The sequence below is a fragment of the Ornithodoros turicata genome, chromosome 3 (assembly GCF_037126465.1).
Source record: "Ornithodoros turicata isolate Travis chromosome 3, ASM3712646v1, whole genome shotgun sequence".
NCBI classification, from domain to species: Eukaryota; Metazoa; Arthropoda; class Arachnida; order Ixodida; family Argasidae; genus Ornithodoros; species Ornithodoros turicata.
The window spans coordinates 535,757-558,116 of record NC_088203.1 but is presented as its reverse complement, the minus strand read 5'-3'; the positions used below and the strand labels follow the sequence as shown (position 1 = coordinate 558,116).

At 44.0% G+C, this 22,360-nt stretch overlaps 3 protein-coding genes across 7 annotated transcripts; 2 read left to right on the top strand and 1 right to left on the bottom strand.

Moving 5' to 3' along the window:
- The first annotated feature begins 6 nt into the window (after nucleotides 1-6).
- On the top strand, nucleotides 7-5,137 carry LOC135387778 (protein O-linked-mannose beta-1,2-N-acetylglucosaminyltransferase 1-like). Of its 5 annotated transcripts, none has more exons than XM_064616897.1 (18): nucleotides 7-173; nucleotides 237-314; nucleotides 806-856; nucleotides 910-979; nucleotides 1,036-1,185; nucleotides 1,242-1,351; nucleotides 1,409-1,493; nucleotides 1,551-1,677; nucleotides 1,941-2,007; nucleotides 2,084-2,182; nucleotides 2,238-2,327; nucleotides 2,385-2,461; nucleotides 3,160-3,360; nucleotides 3,430-3,556; nucleotides 3,611-3,872; nucleotides 4,579-4,725; nucleotides 4,780-4,911; nucleotides 4,962-5,137. In XM_064616897.1, exons 1-18 carry the CDS (start codon nucleotides 122-124, stop codon nucleotides 5,056-5,058), a joined length of 2,022 nt encoding a protein of 673 aa, XP_064472967.1. In that variant the 5' UTR covers nucleotides 7-121; the 3' UTR covers nucleotides 5,059-5,137. The 5 variants fall into 5 exon arrangements, with proteins under 5 accessions (XP_064472967.1, XP_064472966.1, XP_064472965.1 ...); XM_064616896.1 differs by having other exon boundaries at nucleotides 1,409-1,677; nucleotides 3,160-3,259; nucleotides 3,311-3,360; XM_064616895.1 differs by having other exon boundaries at nucleotides 1,409-1,677.
- A 9,861-nt stretch (nucleotides 5,138-14,998) lies between these two features.
- LOC135387777 (centrosomal protein cep57l1-like) lies at nucleotides 14,999-19,511 on the top strand. Its single transcript, XM_064616894.1, has 7 exons — nucleotides 14,999-15,177; nucleotides 15,230-15,316; nucleotides 15,366-15,523; nucleotides 15,579-15,713; nucleotides 16,638-16,783; nucleotides 16,844-16,967; nucleotides 19,354-19,511. Exons 1-7 carry the CDS (start codon nucleotides 15,120-15,122, stop codon nucleotides 19,474-19,476), a joined length of 831 nt encoding a protein of 276 aa, XP_064472964.1. The 5' UTR covers nucleotides 14,999-15,119; the 3' UTR covers nucleotides 19,477-19,511.
- LOC135387776 (reticulon-4-interacting protein 1 homolog, mitochondrial-like) lies at nucleotides 18,413-21,888 on the bottom strand. The gene is made up of 9 exons (XM_064616893.1): nucleotides 21,562-21,888; nucleotides 21,356-21,507; nucleotides 21,206-21,274; nucleotides 21,023-21,147; nucleotides 20,917-20,965; nucleotides 20,295-20,431; nucleotides 20,065-20,248; nucleotides 19,690-19,782; nucleotides 18,413-19,634 (listed from the first exon to the last, which is right to left on the bottom strand). Exons 1-9 carry the CDS (start codon nucleotides 21,803-21,805, stop codon nucleotides 19,512-19,514), a joined length of 1,176 nt encoding a protein of 391 aa, XP_064472963.1. The 5' UTR covers nucleotides 21,806-21,888; the 3' UTR covers nucleotides 18,413-19,511.
- Between the last annotated feature and the right edge of the window lie 472 nt (nucleotides 21,889-22,360).

The window sequence follows — 22,360 nt, the reverse complement described above, 5'->3', positions numbered from 1 at the left end:
CGCAAATACAATGGCTGCCTACAGGGTAATTGTGTTCGCAACATAAAAATACTTTTTTTTAAAGATCCCATCCCACACAAAGAAGGATTCGAAGGATCACATACAAAGCAAGCAAAAAGCAATGACGCTATTTCCTCGTTTGGTGCGATTTTTATGTTTGAAATGGACAAACGGTGAGTTATTGGTCGCAGTAACACCTGCATCGGAACCGAAACTAACAGATCCATTATCGTCAGTTTTTCACTCGAAGCTGAAGCTTGTCTTGATTCTCTGCATCCTTTACTTTGTGTTTCGCCAACTCATTTCATTGCAAGGTAAGTGAACACATCTGGAAGGGTTCGACGCTTTGTTGTGCAGTGGGCATAATCGAGTCCCGACGACTGCAAAATAAGAAATATGGCATGCCTTTGGTCACCATTTGAAAGTTTGCTTCACTTGAGTGACAAAACGGATTTGCGAAGGCAAGGCAATCTGCCACAACCGCACTAAGGCAATCTAATTTATCACTGAACTAACCAAGTTTATGGTGTCTTAGGATAGTTAGGTTACGTTAGTGCGGCTGTGGCAGCTTGCCTTCCCAAATCTGTTTCGATAATGAGGTGAAGCCAACTTTGAAATGGTGACGACTACCCAAGGAATGCCAGCCATACCATACTGATACCGTTATAGCTATCTGTGCCTATTGGGGTCACTGTACAGAAAGGCTGTGCAGCTCCCATATGTATCTCACCACAAATCGATAATTGTCATGAAGTAGGACGCTCCCGGTATCAGTCTTTAACAGCTCGTATTCTGTCCAATCTAGGGCTTCTCTTCTCATCCCATGAAAATGGTACACATCTGTTGAACACAACAGGTAATCACTCGAGGTAATACAGTTGGATATGAAATATTGAGGAATGCTTTCAGGCTGGGACCAGACAGGGGCTACCAAACTGACAGGCTTCTTAAATGCACTCAAGGCGGATTCGGAGCACGAGTATTCTTTTGCCGTTAAAAGCGGAAACATATTTCTTAATTATTGTTCTTTGACAGAACAGTGCATGTGGTGCCAGCTGTTGCAGTGGGTGAACGTGTTCCACATTGCGGGTTAGCCTCCGCCTGTCCCAAAAGGACATTTTCGGTGCATGTCTTCACCGGGAAGGACCACCACGATGAGCCTCGGTTATGTATCGATGGCAAGTAGTAAGTTACCAAGTAGTGTCCTTTACGAAATATCTTGTCATTGTACTTTTGTCCAGCATTTTAGGTGGCAGCCTCAATGGGGGAGGACGTGGAATTAACATCGCCATTGTTGATAACTTGACCCGTTTTGTTCAACGTGTCAGCCATTTTGATACTTACGAAGAAGGTCATCGCTGCTGAGTGTAAGCTGTCACAAAATCCTATAACTTTATAATTTTTTCAGATTCTTCTCAACTCGAGACGCTACTCTTGAATCTGCGACCGGGCGACATTCTCATCTTACTGACGTTCGATGAACCCACACGAAAGTCTGTTGCCACCACTGTTGCAGTTCATACCCACCTTAACCAGATTGTTGTGTCCAGGTTGTCACAAGTTGCGAGACTTCTGTTGCACGAACTAGGAAGTGCTATGGCACAGAACTTGCACTACCGTTCCTCCTGGTATCTCATCACGCAGAAAGGCATATCTGGTTTCACACCTTACGAAGACGTACGTCCTAACTTCCTACTTGCGTGTTTTTATATCTTATTATTTTCTTCATTTTTTTTCTTTCTTTGTTGTTTCGTAAACTTTCAATTACGTTATTTTCAGGTTTTGTAACTAGAGTTTTAAAAGCAGGTTTGTTTCATTTTACGGCTACTCTGATTTGCACATTCTTTCGATTGAGTCTGTAATAATACGGATGTTGGCCCCCGTTTTGTTGGAGGGCCTCAATGCGCAAAATTTGAGATTTGAAAGACTCTTTTAATTAGCTGCATTTTGTGGAAAGCAAAGGTTGGCCAGTCCCTCACGATGTGAGACACTGCATTCCCTTCCATCGTAAGTCATTTTATTGCGTTATCGCATTATTGTCCTGTTCTTATACGGTCTTTTTTGTGGGTGTGCAACATAAAAGTGGGTGGCCAGGCAATCCACCCGGATCCTCAGCCGAGACGTAATGACGATCGAAGGCAGTTTTGCTCCAAATACGACCATTTTCCTTCTTTCTGTTCCGGTAGGTCAACTTTTCTTACCGTCATTTTTTTTTTCACAATAAATCCTCGTTTCAGGCGACAAGATGGATAACCCCCTAGTTCCCAACCCAGCTGTAAGGTTCTCCAAGAGCAAAGTGCTTTCGCTCCCAGTCATAGTTCTCAGTGGTATATTGAGTGGTATTAAGGAGAAAGAAACAAATAGTGATTCTGAGCTATCTGCAGGTGATGATGTCAGCCATTTTCCTTTGACGCTGGAAACGTTAATAATGCAGCCGGGTATCAATCCACACAATGTATTGGTAGGTTTTGCATCTCCTCGTTTGATTTGAGAAAACTCGCAATATGTGTGCACGAAGGTTGACACGTTTTGAGAGTTTCATACTGTATCTAGTTGCAGCCCCAACTTGCAGCGCAGGAATAACTATAGGAATAACTCACATTGACGCATAATGGAACCAAAGTTGATTTGAGAGAATCGTGACGCTGCCAATATTTTGGAATAAGATGGGAGTTAAGTACACATCAAAGAGACACTTTCGTACATGTATTACGTCCTGGACGCGATGTACTGCACTCCAGAATAATTATTCTACGTGTCGTACTTAACGAGATACAAGCCAAACTGGCGAGCAAGCCAAAGCGCCCATTCCCATTGGCAGTGTCACTTCTCATGTCACTGGCTTCGGTCAGGTCTGTGATGTGAGAGCTTGGGTATTTGTGGTGTCCATCTTCTCCACTTGAATTACCCTATTTGCTGTGAAGCGTCTTTTTCGTTTACCTGAAATAACCTGGGATGACCCCCTGGGATAATGACCTGGGATAAGTACCCTCGTGTACTGAGTGCACCCTCTGAATGGCGCAATGTTTTTTGGTAAAAAATGTGCGTCTTGTACACGAGTAAACGTGGTATTTTTTAAATGAACTGCAGAAATTATCTTGCGGTACATCCTAAACTGTCCTTACCAATTAAGAAATGAAACGGAACATTGTCTTTCAGGTGTTCTTTAATCCGGAAAATCCGCAAGTGAAAGAACTCTGTGAGCTGTTTGCATTTACTCCTCAACAGTTTAACGGAGCAAACGTGGCGAGATACTGCGGTAAAATAGTTTTCCTGTTGGAGCAGGTTGTGAAATATTTTTCCCTTCCAGACCAGATGAATGAAGCCTTTGACACGGGCGAGAGACAATTCCCTGATTCTGTACGCGAATAATTTCTCCACATAGATGTCATAATCTTGGCTGTAGGTGATGCGTGCTTACGTACGCAGATGTATTTTGTCGTCATCGAAGACGGGGTTCTTCTGGCTCCGGACTTCCTCATGTACCTTGCTCCACTGGTGACCCTGCTTGATAAGGATTCGACGATAAGCAGTATCTCCGCGTGGAATGATAATGGTAATGGCTTCAATTTGTGCTTGAGAAAAATTGAGAGAAAAAATCATTTTGTAGGGTTTGAAGGTGTTTCAGGCAACAACAGGAGAATGTACAGAGTGGAGACATTGAGCGGATTTGGTTTTGTTGTTCGACGCGGCTTTCCGGTTCAGGACTGGTGCGAACATCGCCTGGATCACTCCGCTTCGGAGGGGAGTGGAGGAGACACCATTTCTCCTGACGTGTCTCGTGTCCTTCGTCTTCCGATACTGGATATTGAGAATGGCATATCAATGGATATTCTCCAAGCATTGATGGCCAGGAAGAGAGTCACTGATATGTGAGGGCTTGAGTATCCTAAATATCCTTCTACATAATACAAATAAACCTGCCATTAATTTACTCTAAATTGAGTAGCTCCATTTCCACAATTTCACCTTTCCAATGGATGTCAAATGAAACGTGCTGCTTTCCTGGGAAAAAGGGTAGTTTCCCTGGTTGGGTCAAAGTTAAGGTCCCGGGTTTTCCACGAAATTTCACGCAACTAATCGCGGAATTTGGCGCAGAATTTCGAGCAAATCCGATATGGACAGTTACTATGACATGCAGTGTCTTGGGAGAAGTATTGTACGCTCACCTTGTCAGATAAAAGCTCCCAACTGCTCCAAGGAATGAGGGTGCTTGCTCGGAATTTACCATCTATTGCGACCAAGTATCTGTCATTTCCTATAAACTGTAGATGCTGAACGTATAAAATGATTGGATGCGTACTCGCTGTCGGAGGAGGACGCAAGATATCGTATGCAATGCTGAGCCACAGCAGTGCTCTGAATCTGTAAATTGCTAAAGTATTTTTTGTTCCCACACTATACGAGAAAATAAAGTGCTTCGTGTTTCGAGCAACCGTTGACTCCTTGCCACAGAAAATCGCGAAATTTACGAGTCTGTGCTGCGGAAGTTTGGATTTATCGCAGCAGAGCCTTAGTCGAACTGCAGTAAAAGTCCGTAAAAGCAGAGTGTATAATTGGTTGCTTTTCCACAAATAGGGATGTAGAAGTTGCATTAGAAGCTGGTGCACTGGAGCGTGCTCAATATGAAAGGTACTTAGAAGAGACACTCAAGAACAGCTTGGCCTGGGAATGGTCCAAGAGCTCGTGTCTCGGTTTGCAGAATACAACTCCACCGAGCAATACGTGAGTACCATATCAACATTTTACAGCTTATAGAATGGTCCATTTTCATTGAAGGCTTCCACTTGCCATCTATTTTGATGAAAGCTCCGAAAATGAGTACACTGTGCTTCGAGAGCTGTGCTACTGTTTCGGTTTATTCCATCATCCCAAGAATCCCCCGAGAGGACTGTACCGTGGCATGCTCAGGTAAATGCTCACTAATTTTTGGAGTATTCTCTGGCATAGTATTCTTTTAGGTTTTTCTGGAAGAACCACGATGTCTTGCTGATTGGAAAGACTTCTCCATACTACAGGTTCAAGCCAAGAAATGTTGTACCATTATCTTTGAAATGAGCAGGCAAAGAGAGTTGTTTCCCGAGTGCAAGTGGAAATAAATTATTCTCTGTTGCGGGGGAAAGCTCCCTGGGTTACATTCAGCCAACAGCCTACGGTGCAGGCAAATACATTACATGAAGGTTCAAGGTACAAGTACAACACTGAATATCTAACTAATATCTAATAACTAGTACAATGTATTAACGTGCCTGTTGATGACACATGCTCAATACAAATTGACAAAGACGACACGCACATGTAGCGTTTCCCGTGTGTATCGTCTTTGTCAGTTTGAGGAATATAGTTTGGCTGCATTTTAAACTACTTTATTTATTTATTTCTAAACTTTCCACGTGCATAGAACAGCACCTCAGGAAGGACACGAGTGAATTTCAATTTGTTTAAAAAAGCCATAAGTCGATCTATGGAAAAAAATCCCATCTTTTCTTTTGTTTTCTTTCGCTAAAAAATGCGGTGGTCCCGATACAGAACTACCCTATTACCCTGTCGTCCCTACTGCGAGAACCAGACCTGTAAAAATTACTTTTCCAAAGTTCCAATTGAATTACAATTACAATTGTATGAAAAAATGGCTAGCTTATACGTTCGCAAAATTAATTAAATTACAGTTATAATTACTGAAAAAAGTAATTGCATTACACTGAATTACATTCACAAAATTGACTGCAATGGGCAAACGACATGCAAACTGCAAGATTTGATGTACACATTTATTGCGCATGTTGTGAAGGATGGTCGTAGTTGTGCTTGTGGTAGAAAAACAAGTTAGAGAAGTCTTACACAAGGACAAGTCTCTTGCCAGGTTAAAGAATCACCGAATATCAAAAGGCTTTCTTTCTTCAGGTATGTGAACAAAGTGTGGATCATGAGTGCAGCTTGTAACGTCCATTGGCTTTCAAGAGTAAGGTATTCTCAAGTTCTTGTCTGTAAAGCTACCACGTCTCCTTGTCATAACAAGAGGACAACCGAAAACAGGTGTCCCACTGGTGCACTGCTGGGCAGCCCAACATTGTACTTCATGAACACCGTGAGCACACAAGGAAGATCTTTCAAGCACTCTAACGACTCTGAAGTGCTGGTCGATACCCAGATTTCGTACTCCTCTTCCTATGGTGCGAGAGTTTTTCTCCTTCCACATTCAAATATAAAAAATCTGTACCGAAAAATGTACCGATCTGAATGCAGTCCTTGGGTAATGATTGTGAAACAAAAGAAAAAAACTATGGAACTGACCCAAACTTTAAACATTGGACATGAGAGAACTGATGTTCTGAGGCCGGAACAACATAGAAAGGACAAATACATACAAAGCCTTTCATCATTTAAATATTGGGCCTTCCCAGAAAGCGTTCAAAGTAATTCCGAAAGTAATGCAAAATGTGTTACTTGTAAAAGTAATTCAATTACAGTTACAATTACGTAAAAGCTAGTGTAATTCCGGAAGTAATTAATTACGTTAATTCAATTACTTGTAATTAATTACTCCACAGGTCTGGCGAGAACTAAATCCGCGCCGCTTGTGAACATTGTTTACGACGGGTTGTGTTTATTTATTGGACTCGAGAGTCAACTGTTGTGGGCGAAAATACAACGGCACGGCACGTTATCCCGTGCCAGTGACACTTCTCGTTCTAAAATTTGAAAATTCAGATGCTCGAGAGTCGACTCCCACTAGACTCCCACTCCCAACGACTCTCCCGACACCTCGTGGGTCGCACGAGCTGAATAAACAAACCACTGATCTCGATTGTAAAAGGTTCAGGTTCAGGTTCGCCTAATCCCTTTTACAACAGGGCAGACATCCATAAAAAGAGTCACAGGCGAGTCTCCAAGCTCTCTCATAAGAGGAGCGAGGAATTTGAGTCAATGCTGGGGGGTTCGTCTTGCGGAGGCGCCACTTGATGGCTCTGGCTTCGGTTGGCCATCCGCTGTGTTTGGCCGGTTTCGGTTTCGAGACGGGGTCTGCCGGCCGTCTCGTGGAGCGCCCTTGATTTGATTTTGAGCACTGCACGGGCCCGGGCCCGACCCGGCCCGCAGGTCGGGCTGGGCTTGTTATTGGCTGTGTGCTCCGGGCCGAGCCCGGGCCGACAAAATACGCCAGCACCGCGTGCCGGGCCGGGCCCGGGCCGACAAATATGTTCCCGAGAGTCAGGCCCGGCCGGGCCACGCAGCTAATTCCACACATTGGAGATGCATTAGTTCATATCATCATGCGCTTGCGTCATTCCTGTGCATATTTTGCAAAGACAAGCAAAGGGTACTGCATTATGCATATGATTCGACCCTCTAGAACATTCTCCAGCCACTTTACATTGCTCCTCACTCCTCACATATTTCGCAATCACTTTGGCAAAGCTTGGTGAGAGGGATAGGGACTGGGAGAAGCAGTTTGTCGACAGCATGCTCTATCTCCGCAAAATCTTGACAGTGTAACGATAACGCCCCGTGCGTTCTGGATTTAATTTGGTCTCGTGCGGTTACGGTGTTAAACCGCCATCACTTGTATGTTTGTCTTCTCTCCTTATAAATTTACTTATAAATTTGTTTGATAATCGCCAGAAACGCGTACGTCGCGGCTGGAAATACTAGGCCGGGATCTACTCGCCAGGTCACCGGGCCGGGCCGGGCTCTATTTGCTTAGACGCCGGGCCGGGCCGCATAAAAATATGAAGGTCCGGGCCCGGGTCGGGCCGGGCCATTTTTCGATGCGCCCGGGCCGGGTCGGGCCCGGAAAAGTCGGCCCGTGCAGGGCTCTATTTGGAGGCCTTTTCCCACTTGAGGAGGACTTTCTTCGTGTCGTTGATCTGGGGTTGGGAGCTGGGTGATGCCTCGAAGCCCAACATGATGGCGATAGGGTCTTGGGCACTCCGCCTTCGCGTAAGGCCGGGCAAGTCTGCAGGATGTGTTGTATGTCCTCTTCTTCTCCGGTGTTACATAGGGTACATGCTGGGTTTGCGTTTCCAAAGAGTTCGCAGAGTCGCTTTTGTGTTGGGAGGGAGCCTGTACGGGCTTGAAACAAGAGGCCACTTGCTCTGTCTCCGTTGTAGAAAGTTTCGGGCGCCGGAGTTGTCTTGTTTTCAGAGTAGATGGTCATGCTCCTTTTCTTCGCTGTCTCGGAGTGCCACCGTTTCTCTTCAGTCCGGGTTAGTTCCTTCTTGGTTGTCTTGTTCCACTCGCGTTCATTCCTCGCTTTGTGTCTAGTGGTGTCCTTGCTATATGTGCGGTCAATTTGGCTGATTTTTTTTTATCCAGTGCGTTCGGGTGCCCCTGTAACGGAGGTGTCGGAAGACTCGCGTTATTAGGGTGTCGTTTGGTCTGTGAATGAGACGTACAAGGTAATTTGTCTTTGCCCGGGTTTCTCGGAAAGAGTAGGTAGACCAGGCCATTTCTCCTTGAATGGCGGGATTTGGTGTGGCGAATGATCCCCCGAGAATCCATCTTCCGATCTCGCGTTGTTGCCGTTCGAGCTGGTCCGTTGCCTGTTTGCTGAGGCAAATGACGTCGTTCGCGGCAGCAGTCACGGCGTAAGCTTTCCATATCAGTCTTCCCACGTCGTATGGCTGGTAGGAATGGCGTGCTATATTCCACACCTGGCCTTTTTTCATGTTTGTTTTCAGGATGAGGTTCTGTTCATGTTTCTGGAGGTATTCCTTGCAGTTTTCGATCGTAATACCGAGGTACTTGTACGTGTCTGCATACTGAATATCAAATTCTTGCAGGCGCAGCGTGGGTTTGTCATCGGGCGGTCCAAAGTGCATGATATTTGTCTTTTCCCGGCTGAACCGCATGCCCTCATTTTTGGCATGGTGCGTGCAAATGTCCAGGAGTTTTTGCATGTCGTTTGCATTGGTGGTTAGTAGCAAAATATCGTCCGCAAAGGCAAGAGCTGTAATAGACGTATCTTCAGTCGTTCCGTTTGTTTGTTGTGTGTGCATATGGATTCCTTTTCCTGACGAATGCAGTGCCGCGAGGAGGTCGTCGATGAAGATGTTGAAGAGAGTGGGTGATAGAGGGCAACCCTGCCTCAGGCCGACTTCTTGTTGAATCGTTTTTGATGTAAAGTTCCCGATGTGATATTTGTTCGTGCAGTCCCTGTATATAGTTCCTGGATAATGTCTATGATGTCTTTTGGTAATCCCATTGATCTCATCTTTGCAGTGAGTATGCTATGGGGCACAGCGTCATATGCTTTCTCCAGGTCGAGGAAGGCAAGGAACAGATCTTTGTTTTCCATTTGCGCTATTTCTATGATTTGAATGAGTATGAATATGTTATCGCTTGTTCGCCTATTCCTCCGAAACCCGTTTTGTACGTCGGATAGTTTTGGGTCGCATTGGTATTGTAGTCTTTCCGTCAGAATCGACGCGAACAGTTTGTACACGTTACTCTGCAGCGCCGATATGAGTTGAATTCCTCTTTTGGCTTGCCTTTCCCTTTGTGAACTAGCTGGATATTTGCCACTCTCCATTGCTTCGGTATGCTTTTGGTCTGTAGGATATGGTTGAAGCACATAGTCAGTGTTTCGAGTGCATTGGGTTTTAGGACCTTTAGGAGTTCGTTTGGGAGATTGTCTGGTCCCGTTGCCTTTCCTAGTGCGAGGCGCTTTATGTGGCGCTCTACCTCAGGTATGGTGATTGGTGGTGTTGGGATTATTGTCTTCGTGAGCTGCTTGACTGGCATGTGAGAGTCTCTGTTGGAGTTGTTTCTGTTGGTCGCCGAAGAAAGCCGTCATGGCGTTTACGATATCGGTGGTGCTTGACAACCTATTTCCCTCTTTGTCGTGGAATATGTATCCGGGTTCTGTCTGTTCGCGTCCTGACAAACTCTCGAGGTATCTCCACAAGGCTACTCCGCTTCCCTTCTTTCCTTTGTGCAACTTGTTTGTGGAATTGATGGACCTTCTTCGCCACGATCAGTTTTACTTTATTTTTCTGTTCCACATATCGTCGCTCTTCTACTGCGGAGTCCGTGTTCAGTTTCACTGCTCTCCGGAATTCCTTGTTTAGCTTCTTTCGGTGGGTGATTTCCGTCTTCACTTCGTCGTCGAACCACGGTTGGTTAGGCATTTTCTTTATGGTGGTATGTTTCGACGAGGTCTTCCCAATCGTCTTCGCAGCCGCGTCTTCAAGTTGTTCAATCAGTGTGTCGTAGTCACCGCACGGGGCAGTACATAGGCTCTTTTCGAGAGCGTCTGCAAATTCTTGTAGTTTTTCTTCGTTTTGGGTCTTCCAGCGTTGAATTTTCTTTTTTGGCTTTGGTTTAATTTGAATTGACGCTTAAAAGGCTGGATCGCGGATAGGAAGCGCGAGCGTGAAGAAACCGGCCGCCATCTTACTGTACCCACAACAGTCGCCGCAGCGATCATGGCAATTTCTTGCAATTACGGTCGTACCAACCGTACTGGCAAGGTTACAGGGCCTAAATTTATACAGGTGAGTCACTCTTCATCGAGGAATAAATAGGCGCCCATTCTGTATATTTAGTTGCCCATTATGAAGTGTTTTTTTGCCCAAAACGAGCACTGGATGCAGGTTGCTTGATCGCTCTTCCGACGTTCAATCGAGCACACTTGCATTTTACCCGGCGGCAAATACAGTTTGAGTACATAATATGCTTGAAAGAACATGTTACACTACACAGGTAGTGTTGTCATCAATATATGTGCAAGCACTCGAGCGCTTTTTTGCATGCATTGCTTGCATGGTACACGGTGTTCTCTGCGGAAGCAAGTGCCACATTCATTTCTTTGAATTACCTTCGCGCACAAGTTCGGTATTACGTCATAATGAGACCACGATTGTCACCTTTTTTCATGTATTGGTATTGTTTTGTGCCTTGGTTTGATTTGTGACAAAGAATCCTACGTAACGGTGGTGTGGCGCGACTTGAATAACGCCTTTGTGTCTGAGCTGTATCGTCAGGTTGTTACGATAGTAATAATTTGTAGCATGTCGTGCTATTTGTAGCAGTTTTTAAGGCAAAAGTGGTCTCTCAATACAGGTTTCGTCATGAGGGCTACCCAGTGAATAATCTGTGCAGTGTGATACGGCTGGGTGTACAGGTAAGTATCACGTTCCTCATCCACTGGTTTCTACTTTACAGGAAGGAACAACCTCAGTGCACGCACTGTGGATAGCCTCTATCAGTTTTGCATATTTTCTTACATGTTCACATCAGAAACACACCTTAGACTTTAGGCTCCTTCACCCAGCAATATAATAATTACAGATTATAATTCTTTTTAGAAGAGTTCCCCATATTCTTTTTAGAATAGTTTTTAATCTTTTTAACTTTTAGAAGATACAGGGATTGTAAACCATGTTTTAAACTGATGTTTTAACATTTGTCCAATGCATTTATTAAACAACATATTCATTTTTAACTGGTTGCACCCAAACCAATGTTCTGATGTATTATTTCCTTTGTTGTCGATGCGCCATAAAAATTTGAATAATCATCATCAATGCAGATTACTTCACAGCTGCCTCGACATACTCAAGAAATGGGTGCGGAACCTGCGTAATGCCCACAAACTTTGACTACCACAGCACCTCCAGAAAGTAAAGGCATATGTGTCACATGGGATTTTTAAAGGCATTCACAGTATATAGTACCTTGTATGAACTGTTGTAGATCTAAGCAGCCTCTACAGTACACTCTCAGATATTAAAACTTGTCAGGGAACTGTGATAATCGTTTCAGTTAATAGGCATGCACATATACGCTATAAGAAGAAAATTATTTATTGAGAATGCACTTCTCTGGCTACTCATGTTGTTTACATCTACTGTTGATCACATCCATTTATCACGTATTATATTCTTATATATTATTATTATATTATCACATATTTGATCACATTAAATTTAAAATTTAGCATATGTGAGAAAATATCAGGAGGAAAGTTGCTATTCATTGCTCATTCGAACCTAAAATTGAGAGAGCGTACCTGACCATTGTCATTCCTAAAATATATATTGCCATTGTAGCAAGGTCACAAAACAATAAATGTAGTCTTTTGCGACCTCCCTGCACGTTCATTGTATCCTGAAACGCATAAGTGCAAGAAATAAATCTTGAACTTGAATAAACTTGATGTTGTATAAACTTGACATAAAATGTTGAATAATATAATGTATGATATAAAATATTGAATAAACTTGAACTCGTATATTCTCTTTACTCATCATCAGTGATCTTCATTACAAAAGCATATCGTGTTAGACTTTTTTTGTTTGCGTTTCACAGACTGGGTACACGAGAGCCAAAATGACAAAATCACAACTGTTTCAAGCTCCAAATAGTCCTGTTGCAATTTGAAGACCATACGTGGAGCTGCATTTTTTGGAACATGCTCCACATAACAAGCATGACAAAGTCAGCACTGGATAGCAGGACCCCGTCCCCAAGCAGCTTTTCTCACGCTGCAGTTGTATTCAACAAAAGCATGTGAGTGCTGGAGAAGGACATTCAGTTTGGCACAACCGCGCCTGCAAATAATCAGAACAAATAAAGGAAGAAGCAAACAAACATAGAAGGGCTGTACTTCAAAAAGAGATAAGTCCTGTGTCTCAAGGAGGTGTTACCACTTTCTAAGTAACTTAATTGATTAAGCTTACATCACTACCTTCGAGTTTTAAGTAAATTAAGGTTTAAGTAAAGAAGTCGAGTTGGAGCTTCGAGTTTTAAGTAAATTTCGTTCAGAAAATATTTGTAACTTTTAATATCCACGACATAAAGAATTCGCATTATGTTATAGTGTATACAGAAAATATCAATCCATTCGATTAACTTCCCTGACGTCATGAAAGAGTGCTCGTCAAAGTGAGCGAATTAAAGCTTGCGTATTGTGAAATTACACATTCTACAACACTGATCATAAATCGCAACACCTGTTCATATTTTAATTAAACTCTTACCCTATGTGTGGTAGTCACCACTTCTCCTGAATGTGAATCGATAAATTTTAGCATTTAATCCACAATCAAATATCTTGTATAGTATGTGTGAGTATATGCACAACTTTTTAATCTATATCTTTAGAGAAATGCAAGAAATAGCGTGCAGTTTTGACTTTGAAAATACGCAATCAGATTAACTGTCCTAACGAGTGTGATCTAATTGCGTGAAGTAATTATTTGGGCTGCTTCGGTGTGTCCATATTTGCGAGGCAAAGCACCGCTGTCGTTTACTAAAAGACTCTTTCTAAGGCGATGCTTGATATAAATCATACTAAACGCATACACGGCTAAAACAACGGCTGTGATTCTACAGAACGATCTCTTTCTGCCATGCGAGTATATCTTTTCCCGGACCGTTCTTTATGGAACAATTTTTGTCCAGAACGCAGTACGGGATATTATATACATGGTTGTTGTTAACCTCAAGTCGTTTCTTATTGAAATATTGGCTGGGAAACGTGCTGTAGTACAATCCCCAGCGCTGCACTGCAGTGACGGTCTAGTTTCGGAATGCAAAACATAACGTAATTAAGAATCGAACGGCAGGACACCTGTGAAACACGGTTAGGATACATCAGTATACTGGCACCTTACAAAATTGTGTGATGACAAACAACGACCAATACTTGCAGCGCAATAAATACTCACAATCTCTGTTGTCTCCCATTGTTTTCTATGGGCACACACAGCACTTTAGGGCCCACCAACATGGCGGCCCGAAGGCACGCCTCTACCCCACGAGCCCCTCTCCCATGCGCGATCCAGCGATCCAGCCTTTATACATAGATATCAGTGAAACAAACACGACTTTCTCACCTCCTCTCATGAGAGGTTAACTTCGTAATATAAATAGAAAATTTCAAATTTCTTTGAATTCCTTTGCCTTTTAAAATAGTAAACCCTTTGCACGAAACTTGACGCATGCTGTTTTGGCAGTACTTCGTCAGGTTTAGGATGGGATCCGGCCAATCCACGGTTTATCAGTGGCAGTGTTGCCAGGTTTACTGAAATTTCAGTAGATCCACTGAACTTCTAGTCGGTCTACTGAAATACTGAAAAAAGATAAAAACGCGCTTAAATCTACTGAATTTTTTGCCTGAAGCGTGGTTTTGCATAGCGAATTCCAATTCACGTTTGCTGGCACTGTCTGGTTGCATCGTAGTCCGCGTACGAGCGAGAAAATCATGTACTTTTGACATAGTGAGGGGTCTACGCAGTGATTTGTCTAGACCCCCCCCCCTACACCCCCAAAATCTGAAGGAGACCCCCTAAACTCTGAGATTGTGCAATATTGAGTGAAAAGCATGTAAATACATCCCCTTGCAGAACCCCCCCCCCCCCAAAAAAAAAGACGAAAATCTGGGTAAACCACTGGGTCTACGCGTTAGGTGGCATCTGCAAGCAGTCACCTTTAAAAAAGCGAGCAGCTGCACAACTAAAACAATTTATAGCAAATACATTGCAGAATCATGCATAGTTCACAGGACACCCGGTAACATAGCAAACATGAAGACAAGTTCCGATGAGCTTATGTCCGTGGTTAGGAAGTTTCGGTGTAAACCTCCTCTGCTTGTCGCATTCGAGCGCGTGCATGGAACGGATATTTTCTTAGGTGAACCTCATGAACAGCTTTCGACAGAAAATATCACTGCGCTGCTGCACACGAAGCGACTGATAGGAGGCAAGAACTGGTATAACGTATAACTATAACTTAGCGACTTAGCTGCGAATATGTACGAGCGAGAGTACGTGATCGAATGACGGTGTGCAAGTGCAAGCACGTCTTTACTGTTCCAAATTACAAGTATATTTTACTTATTCTATCGCCTATATATCGTGATAATTCGTGTTTATTTATCATATGGCCCACTAGTTAGGTCGCCGTGGACCGTTTGCCCTTGTTTTTAGTACATCTACTGAATTCTACTGAATTTTCTGACGCCGACCTCCTGAATTTCCGCCTAAGTGACCTGGCAACACTGATCAGTGGGTTTACCCGCTTCAGCTGCTTCAACTTCAACGTTGTCAGTCGTCATTTGAATTTCGAAACAGCGCGCTGTCCTGAGTGCCATGTGTAGGTGACTTTTGTACCGTAAGATGCCTTCGGAATTTCACGTGGTAAATACTGTTGGTCGCCAGTGCACCAGGAGCGATGGTACGGTATTATTCCAGCTGTAGTCTGTGTGTAATCATGTTAACTCCTGCAGAGGTTATTAGTGCACTTGGAACTCTACTCAAGAAAATGGAGCTGCTCGAACAAAATAGACGTGCTGCGCACGGGTTTGCGACTGAAAGTAAGTAATAGAAGGTTTCAAAATCAAACTGAAAACTTTTTATCTCTAGATCTAAAAGAGCACATCGACCTTGTGGAATCCCAATGCTATCTTCTCGAAGAACAGCTTGGCCATGCTCGTAAAATACTGGCTTTATCGACAACGTTACGTACATCACCGTATCTCGACGACGTTCGTTCTCGGCGCAGAAGTACCTCAGTGTCGCAGGTAATCAAGTTGACATTCATTTACACAGTGTATCGAGGAAGTTTTATGTAATTAGGCCTCGAAAGCTGCAAGCAGTGTAGCGCAGTATAGCAGACAAAGATCAACTTCAGAGACTCGTTCTGATAACACCTGCAGTACTACAGAACGATACAGGCTCAAGCTTACCGACATTCCATTCATCCTAAGTAAGGTACGTAACATCTTCCAAGTAAGTCGATAACTTCTGCGAGTAATCGATTAGTTTGCCATAACGTTGTGATCCACGTAATCTCATTACAAGTTTGGTAATCCATTATCTGGGATTCCGCATTTTTGGCATATGCCGAAAAACACCCGCCCAATATTTTTTGTGGGGCATGTTCCTAAAAACTCAGAATTATACTCCGGCACGTGATGCTACATGCCGAAGATGTCTGTACCCAACTGTACTTATTTTTGGTATTAACGGCATCTTTCGTTGGCACAAACATTTTACAATGCTGAAAATATCGGATGTTGATAAAACATATATAAATGCGGAAAACGTGGAAACCCTATTCGCAGACAAAGTCAACACGTATCCTCAGACGTTTCTTGTCTGCTCTACTATACAATAAGGATGTAATGTATGGATAATGAATGTACAACAGGTTATGCTTTGGGCATATTGGGAAGCTGGAATGGGGCACAGCAGAGTTCCTGAGGGTCAACGACTTTGTCCTTCCTCTTTGACACCACCATACTGAGGAGTTCTCATTTGTTACCTCCGCTTTCTAAGATATTGATGCAGTCGGGGTGGTTGCATAGCCTGGTCCAGTTTTCGTCTCTTTCTCTGTGACACTCTCAAGGAGAGAGACCTAAATGGGATTACCAGTGATAGGATTCTGTGCGAGAAAAAGCCTGTGTCCAGAACCCAAATGGATAGCGACTGGCTCGCAGACGTCACTGGGACCGCCCCTGCATTGATGAAGGATAGAAAACAATTTCCTATCCTGTCCCTTTTTTTTTATTTTTGGCAGCTACGGCAACAAATAATCAAAGTCATAGCTACGAAGATGTGCACACCATCTAGAGTAACTTGAAACTACCTTGTTTATGAGTGTTGAAATGTGAGGAAACATGCTTTACCACTCAGAACGCAGGTCCCAGCCACTCTCTTCCAGCAAACCTTCAGAACCTGGTTTCGATGCTTAAGAAATCCTCGAAGGTGTGCAGCCACGAAGGGCTGCAAATGAGAAGATGCGATAACTCATCCGAAAAACAACTCCTGGATTTGTTGTTGTGAGTTTTCTCTGGTTGTCCCATCGGATGTCTTCAGATAGCTTATTTTAATGGACGCAGGCAAGGACAGTGCCTGCTAAACCAGATAGAACGCAAGCACACATCTCGTCACTCCCTCAAGTGCAAGGCCCGTTGGCTCATCAAACATATCCAAGATAAGCTCGTCCAACTTGACACGAAACAGGTAATTTTGTACCTCATTAAAGGAGCACGGAACGGGTATTAAAGCTGTTTAAAAACCACAGCTGTTTCGTGAAATGGCACGTCATAAGTGTACCGAGAAAATATTTTGTCTCAAAAAGGTTCCGCTACGACCCAGTAGAAAATGCTGCGGGAGGTTTCGCCCGGCAATGTGCCCGATTCGCTGCTCTCGACAGAGTCATACGCTCTTCTTGGTCACTGCTATTCCTTCGATGATATCAAAGGGGAAAATAGACATTTCAAAAATGGTATATGTCTACCGGTGGCGCACTACGGTGGTTGTTTTATCGTTCTATTATTGGGCGAGTCTATGATTAGACACACCGTACATACTTTGCCATCGGTGTCTCATGTGTGTTCAATGTGGCTCTTTGTGGTTTGATGGGACTCTCGTTTTAATTCCATTTCATCGCGATAAAGAATTGCCTGTACATGCATGTGCTTCATTGAGAAGGCCTACAGAGATGCAGCGTCAACTTGGAGGCTGTGCGCTCAAAAAAGAATAGACAAACAGATTTTTGCATGCATGAGGTTCCGGCAACTGAGCCAACAAGTAGGTGGCTTCCTTCGATTTAACGTCAGGATGTTCAACCTGGCACTGAACTCCGAATATGCAGTCTCAGGGTGTCTACCAAACTGCAACCTTCAAATTCCCTGACTTTTCCAGGTTTTCACTGACTATTTCAAGCGAATTCCCTGACAAAAACAAAAGGGAACTTGGTGCCTGCTCATATGTTTTGATACCAGATCCAACATAAAACAGGCCATTTATTAAGTATTAGTGAGGCTACCCTACTTTTCTACGTCGGAGCTTGTCGTACTGGTCAACTGCTACTCGCAGTAACGTTGCTGCGGCATCGCCTCTCAACCACCGGTCGGCACTCGCGATTCGCCGCGCATCATCACGGCACTTGTCTGCGATTTTCCCTGACTTCAGGTGCTTTTTAGCCCAATTTCCTGACAATTCCGTGACTTTTCCAGTCTCGTCAAAATTCCCTGACTATTCCCTGTTTTCCAGGTTTTCCAGGTTGGTAGACACCCTGAGTCTACATTTCACTGAAACCGATTGTGAATCTCCACCGAGCGCCGTGAAAGCTGTCCGAAACCATGTGTTGCTCCGTCGCTAAATTTACTAGATGCGAGCGAGCGATTCAAATGGCAAAGAATGCCAAAAAACCCAAGCTGCTGCGTAAGGACTCCGTGTCACCTTATCAGGGGAAGCCAGAAGAAACTACGCTGCACATGATACTCCTCCCACCTCTGAGTGGGAGTTTGTCACATCGTGAGGGACATTCTCGTGCAGAAAAGCGCAGAGCTTCGCACGAGCGGGGGAATCAAATGTCTGCCATAGGTGCAATATGTTGGCTAGCACAGTATTTAGTGCGTAAAAATCTCAAAAAATGATGAGACACAGTGCTTCGGTGTGTCTCGTTGATTTTTTAGTCCCAATCTTCTTGCATCGTTCTTACAGATTTTAGTGATGAATACAATCTGGCTCAAGAATACGGGCTTGTGAATACGTATTACGTGGGTCTCGTTGGTGCTTAGTTAGACACACTTCAAAAGTTACTACGCAAAAAAAGGATACAAATTAAAATACTGGCAAACGGGGGGAAAACGGCACTGAGAATTGGTCCATCAATGTCCTGGGTCTGACGAGTATCGTTACATTAGTAATTTCCCACTTGCATGAATGTTGAGCAGCCTATCCGGCAGCAACTGGCAAAGCTACAGAGTACAGCACAGAGGACTGGCGTTCATGCAAGCAGGGCTGGGGTGAAAAAACCTCACGTTTTCAGTTGCTCGAGTAAATAGGACCAGTTTGATGATTACATGTGGTGGTGTCATCCATGCTAAAATTCCACTCCACTAGACTCATGTCATAAGCACTCAAGCACATATTTCTTATATCCTATTCAATACTGGCAGATCTTACCATTTTACAGCTACTGATTTTGTATAACACATAAGATAAGGCTGAGCACAACTCGTGTAACGATACCTTTCATTTTTGCTTTGACTGTCAAAGAACCAGCACATGTGCTTAGTCCTTTGTTTTTCTCACTTTTTTGCTCACGCCACTCTGGTTGGGCCTCTTAAGCAATACCCTTGGATGTCCAGTCCTTCCTGCAAAAGGAAGATGCTAACGGCTTCCTGAAAGGAGGCTTGGTCCCACCAGTGCCAGAGGACGATTTCTTGGCGATTGCGACATATCGCCATCAGTTACATGTACACAATCAGTGTTTCGAATGATCTCGTAACATGGCCCTTGTACATGATGCCCGGCATGTGGCAGAAGCAGTCTTTGCTACGAGTTCTTTTAAATCATTTGCGGCACTACTTAAGAAGTGCGTATCTCAATGTCACAGGTACAACATCCAGGACAAAGCTGCTCCCAGTGTAAGAGTGGATCAAGGAATTCTTCAGATGGAAATCGAGTCTTCTTCAGAGAGTTGAAGAGGATACAGAAAGGCTTGGAAGAACAACTATAGCACCTCTACAAAATAAAATTTTTCTTTGTGCGTGACTATTGTTGTTTTTCTTGTCCTACAGCGATGACATTCTTTCCTCGAAGGTGGCCATCCTTGACGCTGTGATATGCTGTTCGCGTGTCCTCAAAGCAGAATGTTTCATTGACAACCGGGCTGATCTGTAAATAGTTTGTCGGAGATGTAACCAATAGCTGCACCAAGTTTAACACCTACCTTTCCAGAGTCAATTTTTGCGGCAATTTCTTTGAGCGCCGCAGCATTCGGGTAGAAGAACGCCCAGCGCACACTGCGGCCTTCGACCAGCTCCTGAAATTGTTGCCCACACTTTGGAATTTCTCCTAAACATTACAAGTCTGCTTTCATCTCTCTCTGGAAAGTATTTAGTGTTTTCCAGAAGTGGGTTTGTTGCGGGTGATTTTGTCAGGCGTTGAGGGTGCTTCCGCTAACTCTGGCTACCAGCTTCGTCACGCGCAAGTAACTACAGTCACAAATTGTGCTCCCATTGTTTTACCCATCAAATTTTCATGTTCTTTGGTCACAAAGACAATCGAGGGTGGGCTCAACCATAGAATGTGAAGCAAAAAGCACCTTGATGGTAGTTTGGGCAGCATGACACGCGGAGAGTGCAAAGCCCTGGATCAAGCCATGCTCGTCAGTGTTTTTCAGCACAGGAGACACGACAGTCACACAAGGAGCCAGTTTGCCTTTATGAAGAAGTTTTGGAGCTAAGTTGTGGTATTCACCTCCCACACAGTCGAGGATAAAGTCAAACCTGCATCAGGAGGATTTAGGTGCCATCTCTTTAGGTTCCCAACTACCTTTGGCTCGCTTTTAACTGCTGCAGGAAGTCCGGTGCCGTATAATCCATCAGGGAATCTGCTCCTAGCCTGGACAGCAAATCCACGGCATCCGACCGGCAGGTTGCAGTCACATTTGCATTCCAGCTCTTCAGAAGCTGATAAAAATAAATGGCCCTACGTTAAAGAACCCCTGGAGGCGATAGTTTTTTCACACACACTTTTCTTGCGAGACAGTCTCTCAACTGGGAGTGCTTCTCTACGGGAAATAGTCCCTTTTATACCCAAAACACAGTGGCAATAAATATTCACTCGTAAAGGCTTCCTCGGGTTAAATACCTTCACCGGATTTGGAAGGTAAATATGTAATTCGGGTTCAAATCTGGTGCTACCGATACATTGGGATGTTATCTCGTCTTGCTTTCTGCCGAGCAAGCTGGCCACTGTTAAAGTGCACGTATTTATTCCAACGTATGTACCTCGCAATTTATAGGGACCGCACGTTGTGACATCAAAATGTGCTTCACATGCTATTGTTGCAGTCAAACATTATTTACGTCGCACATTCGTATAAATTGCTAATAAATAGTACGTGGTAAAACCAGATACATGATTGGGAGTGAATTATACTGGAAAACGTAACCTGTATGGCGAATGTTCCGACACCACCCGATCCACCAATCACGAGGCACCTGCAGGCATTGAGAGATTCAGAGGAAGAAGACACTTTACCACTTTTTCCACTTTACCGCTTTTTGTTGGCATTGCTTCGGCTCAAGTTTCCCACAGTCTTGATGGCCGCCCAAGCTGTCAGGGCAACGTAGGGGAATGATGCACTCTCCAAGTGAGGTAACGTCTTTGGTTTGTGTGAGATCTAGAGGATATATATTGTATTACAAGCGGTATGAAACACTCGCGCTGCATTGTGTTACAATGTTTGAAGATACAGCAAGGTACTCCGCGTGTGAACCTTGGTGTCCTGCCATTGTTGCTCCCCAGACCTTAGGAAGAGGTCAGAACCATTTCTATAACGTATGCCACTGGCATTATATGGCACAGGAAGGAGAATGAAAAGAGCTCACCTCGTCACCAATTCTGAAATGCTTGACTCCTTGTCCAACAGAAACGACTTGTCCCGAAAAATCTCGGCCCAAGATAAGAGGAAATCTCGGTGACGTATAAGGAAAGTGTTGGATGCTTCTGAGTACGTCGATTACCTTACGACCATAGCCATCTGAAGAGGAAATTGGTATGTTATGGCAACAGCTATCAACACCCAACAACCCACCCATCATTGCGACGTCCAGCGGATTGACGCTTGTCGCGTAAACCTTGACGAGAACATCGTTTGGTGATCTCAGCTGAGGCAGTGTAGTTTCCTCCAGTACGAGTTCCTGGAGATCTCCAAATTTGTGCGTGCGCCAAGCTTTCATTGTTGCTGGCAGAGCACGGTGAATATTTCTCTTCTGAAATGCTTCACGCCTGACAGATAGAAACAATCTCGAAAGCATGACTGCCGCACTCAAAGTCATCAGGTAAAATCACCGCATCATCCTCCTTGAGCAATATTTACTTCTCGAACGTCCGCGCACATGGATTCAAGGTGGATGTGGATATTTTCAATGGATGGATGGCGGCCTTCCCTTTGTGTCGGGCGGTAGCATGCGCCACCTAGCCTTGGAGGTGTATCTAATCGACCCTACTTGCTCACTCTGTGGTAAAGCACCTGAAGACTTAAATCACATCCTCCAGGAATGCGACAAACTGCAAGGGGTCACACCTTTGACTGATAAGACAAGAAACACAGAAGATATCATGGCGACGCTGTATCGCGAAAACAAAACCGAAAGCGAGAATGCACTCCTAGCGCGAATACAGCGCCATCTAACAAATTGGGAAAAAATGAAGAAATCTGCCATGAAGATCCAAATGAACCAAGAATCACAGAATAACAAACAAATACGACTTCATTGTTAAATGTTATCCTCGCACCTGTGACTTCAAAAGAAGTCTGCCCTGTGACAAAAGGGATTAGGTGTAACTATACTCCATACTCTGGTGTATCGCCAATGCAAGCCGACTAGAGA

Bases quoted from the DNA above. Each gene is read 5' to 3' on its own strand.
- LOC135387778 (XM_064616895.1), top strand. From the start codon at position 122: ATGACGCTATTTCCTCGTTTGGTGCGATTTTTATGTTTGAAATGGACA. The intron at 174-236 runs GTGAGTTATTGG...CATTATCGTCAG, and splicing joins ATGTTTGAAATGGACAAACG to TTTTTCACTCGAAGCTGAAG. The intron at 1,352-1,408 runs GTCATCGCTGCT...TAATTTTTTCAG, and splicing joins TTTTGATACTTACGAAGAAG to ATTCTTCTCAACTCGAGACG.
- LOC135387777 (XM_064616894.1), top strand. From the start codon at position 15,120: ATGCCTTCGGAATTTCACGTGGTAAATACTGTTGGTCGCCAGTGCACC. The intron at 15,178-15,229 runs GTACGGTATTAT...TAACTCCTGCAG, and splicing joins CCAGTGCACCAGGAGCGATG to AGGTTATTAGTGCACTTGGA. The intron at 16,968-19,353 runs GTAATTTTGTAC...TCAATGTCACAG, and splicing joins TCCAACTTGACACGAAACAG to GTACAACATCCAGGACAAAG.
- LOC135387776 (XM_064616893.1), bottom strand. From the start codon at position 21,805: ATGACTTTGAGTGCGGCAGTCATGCTTTCGAGATTGTTTCTATCTGTC. The intron at 21,148-21,205 runs GTAACACAATGC...TATATCCTCTAG, and splicing joins TTGCTGTATCTTCAAACATT to ATCTCACACAAACCAAAGAC. The intron at 19,783-20,064 runs GTGCTTTTTGCT...CAACAATTTCAG, and splicing joins CTGCCCAAACTACCATCAAG to GAGCTGGTCGAAGGCCGCAG.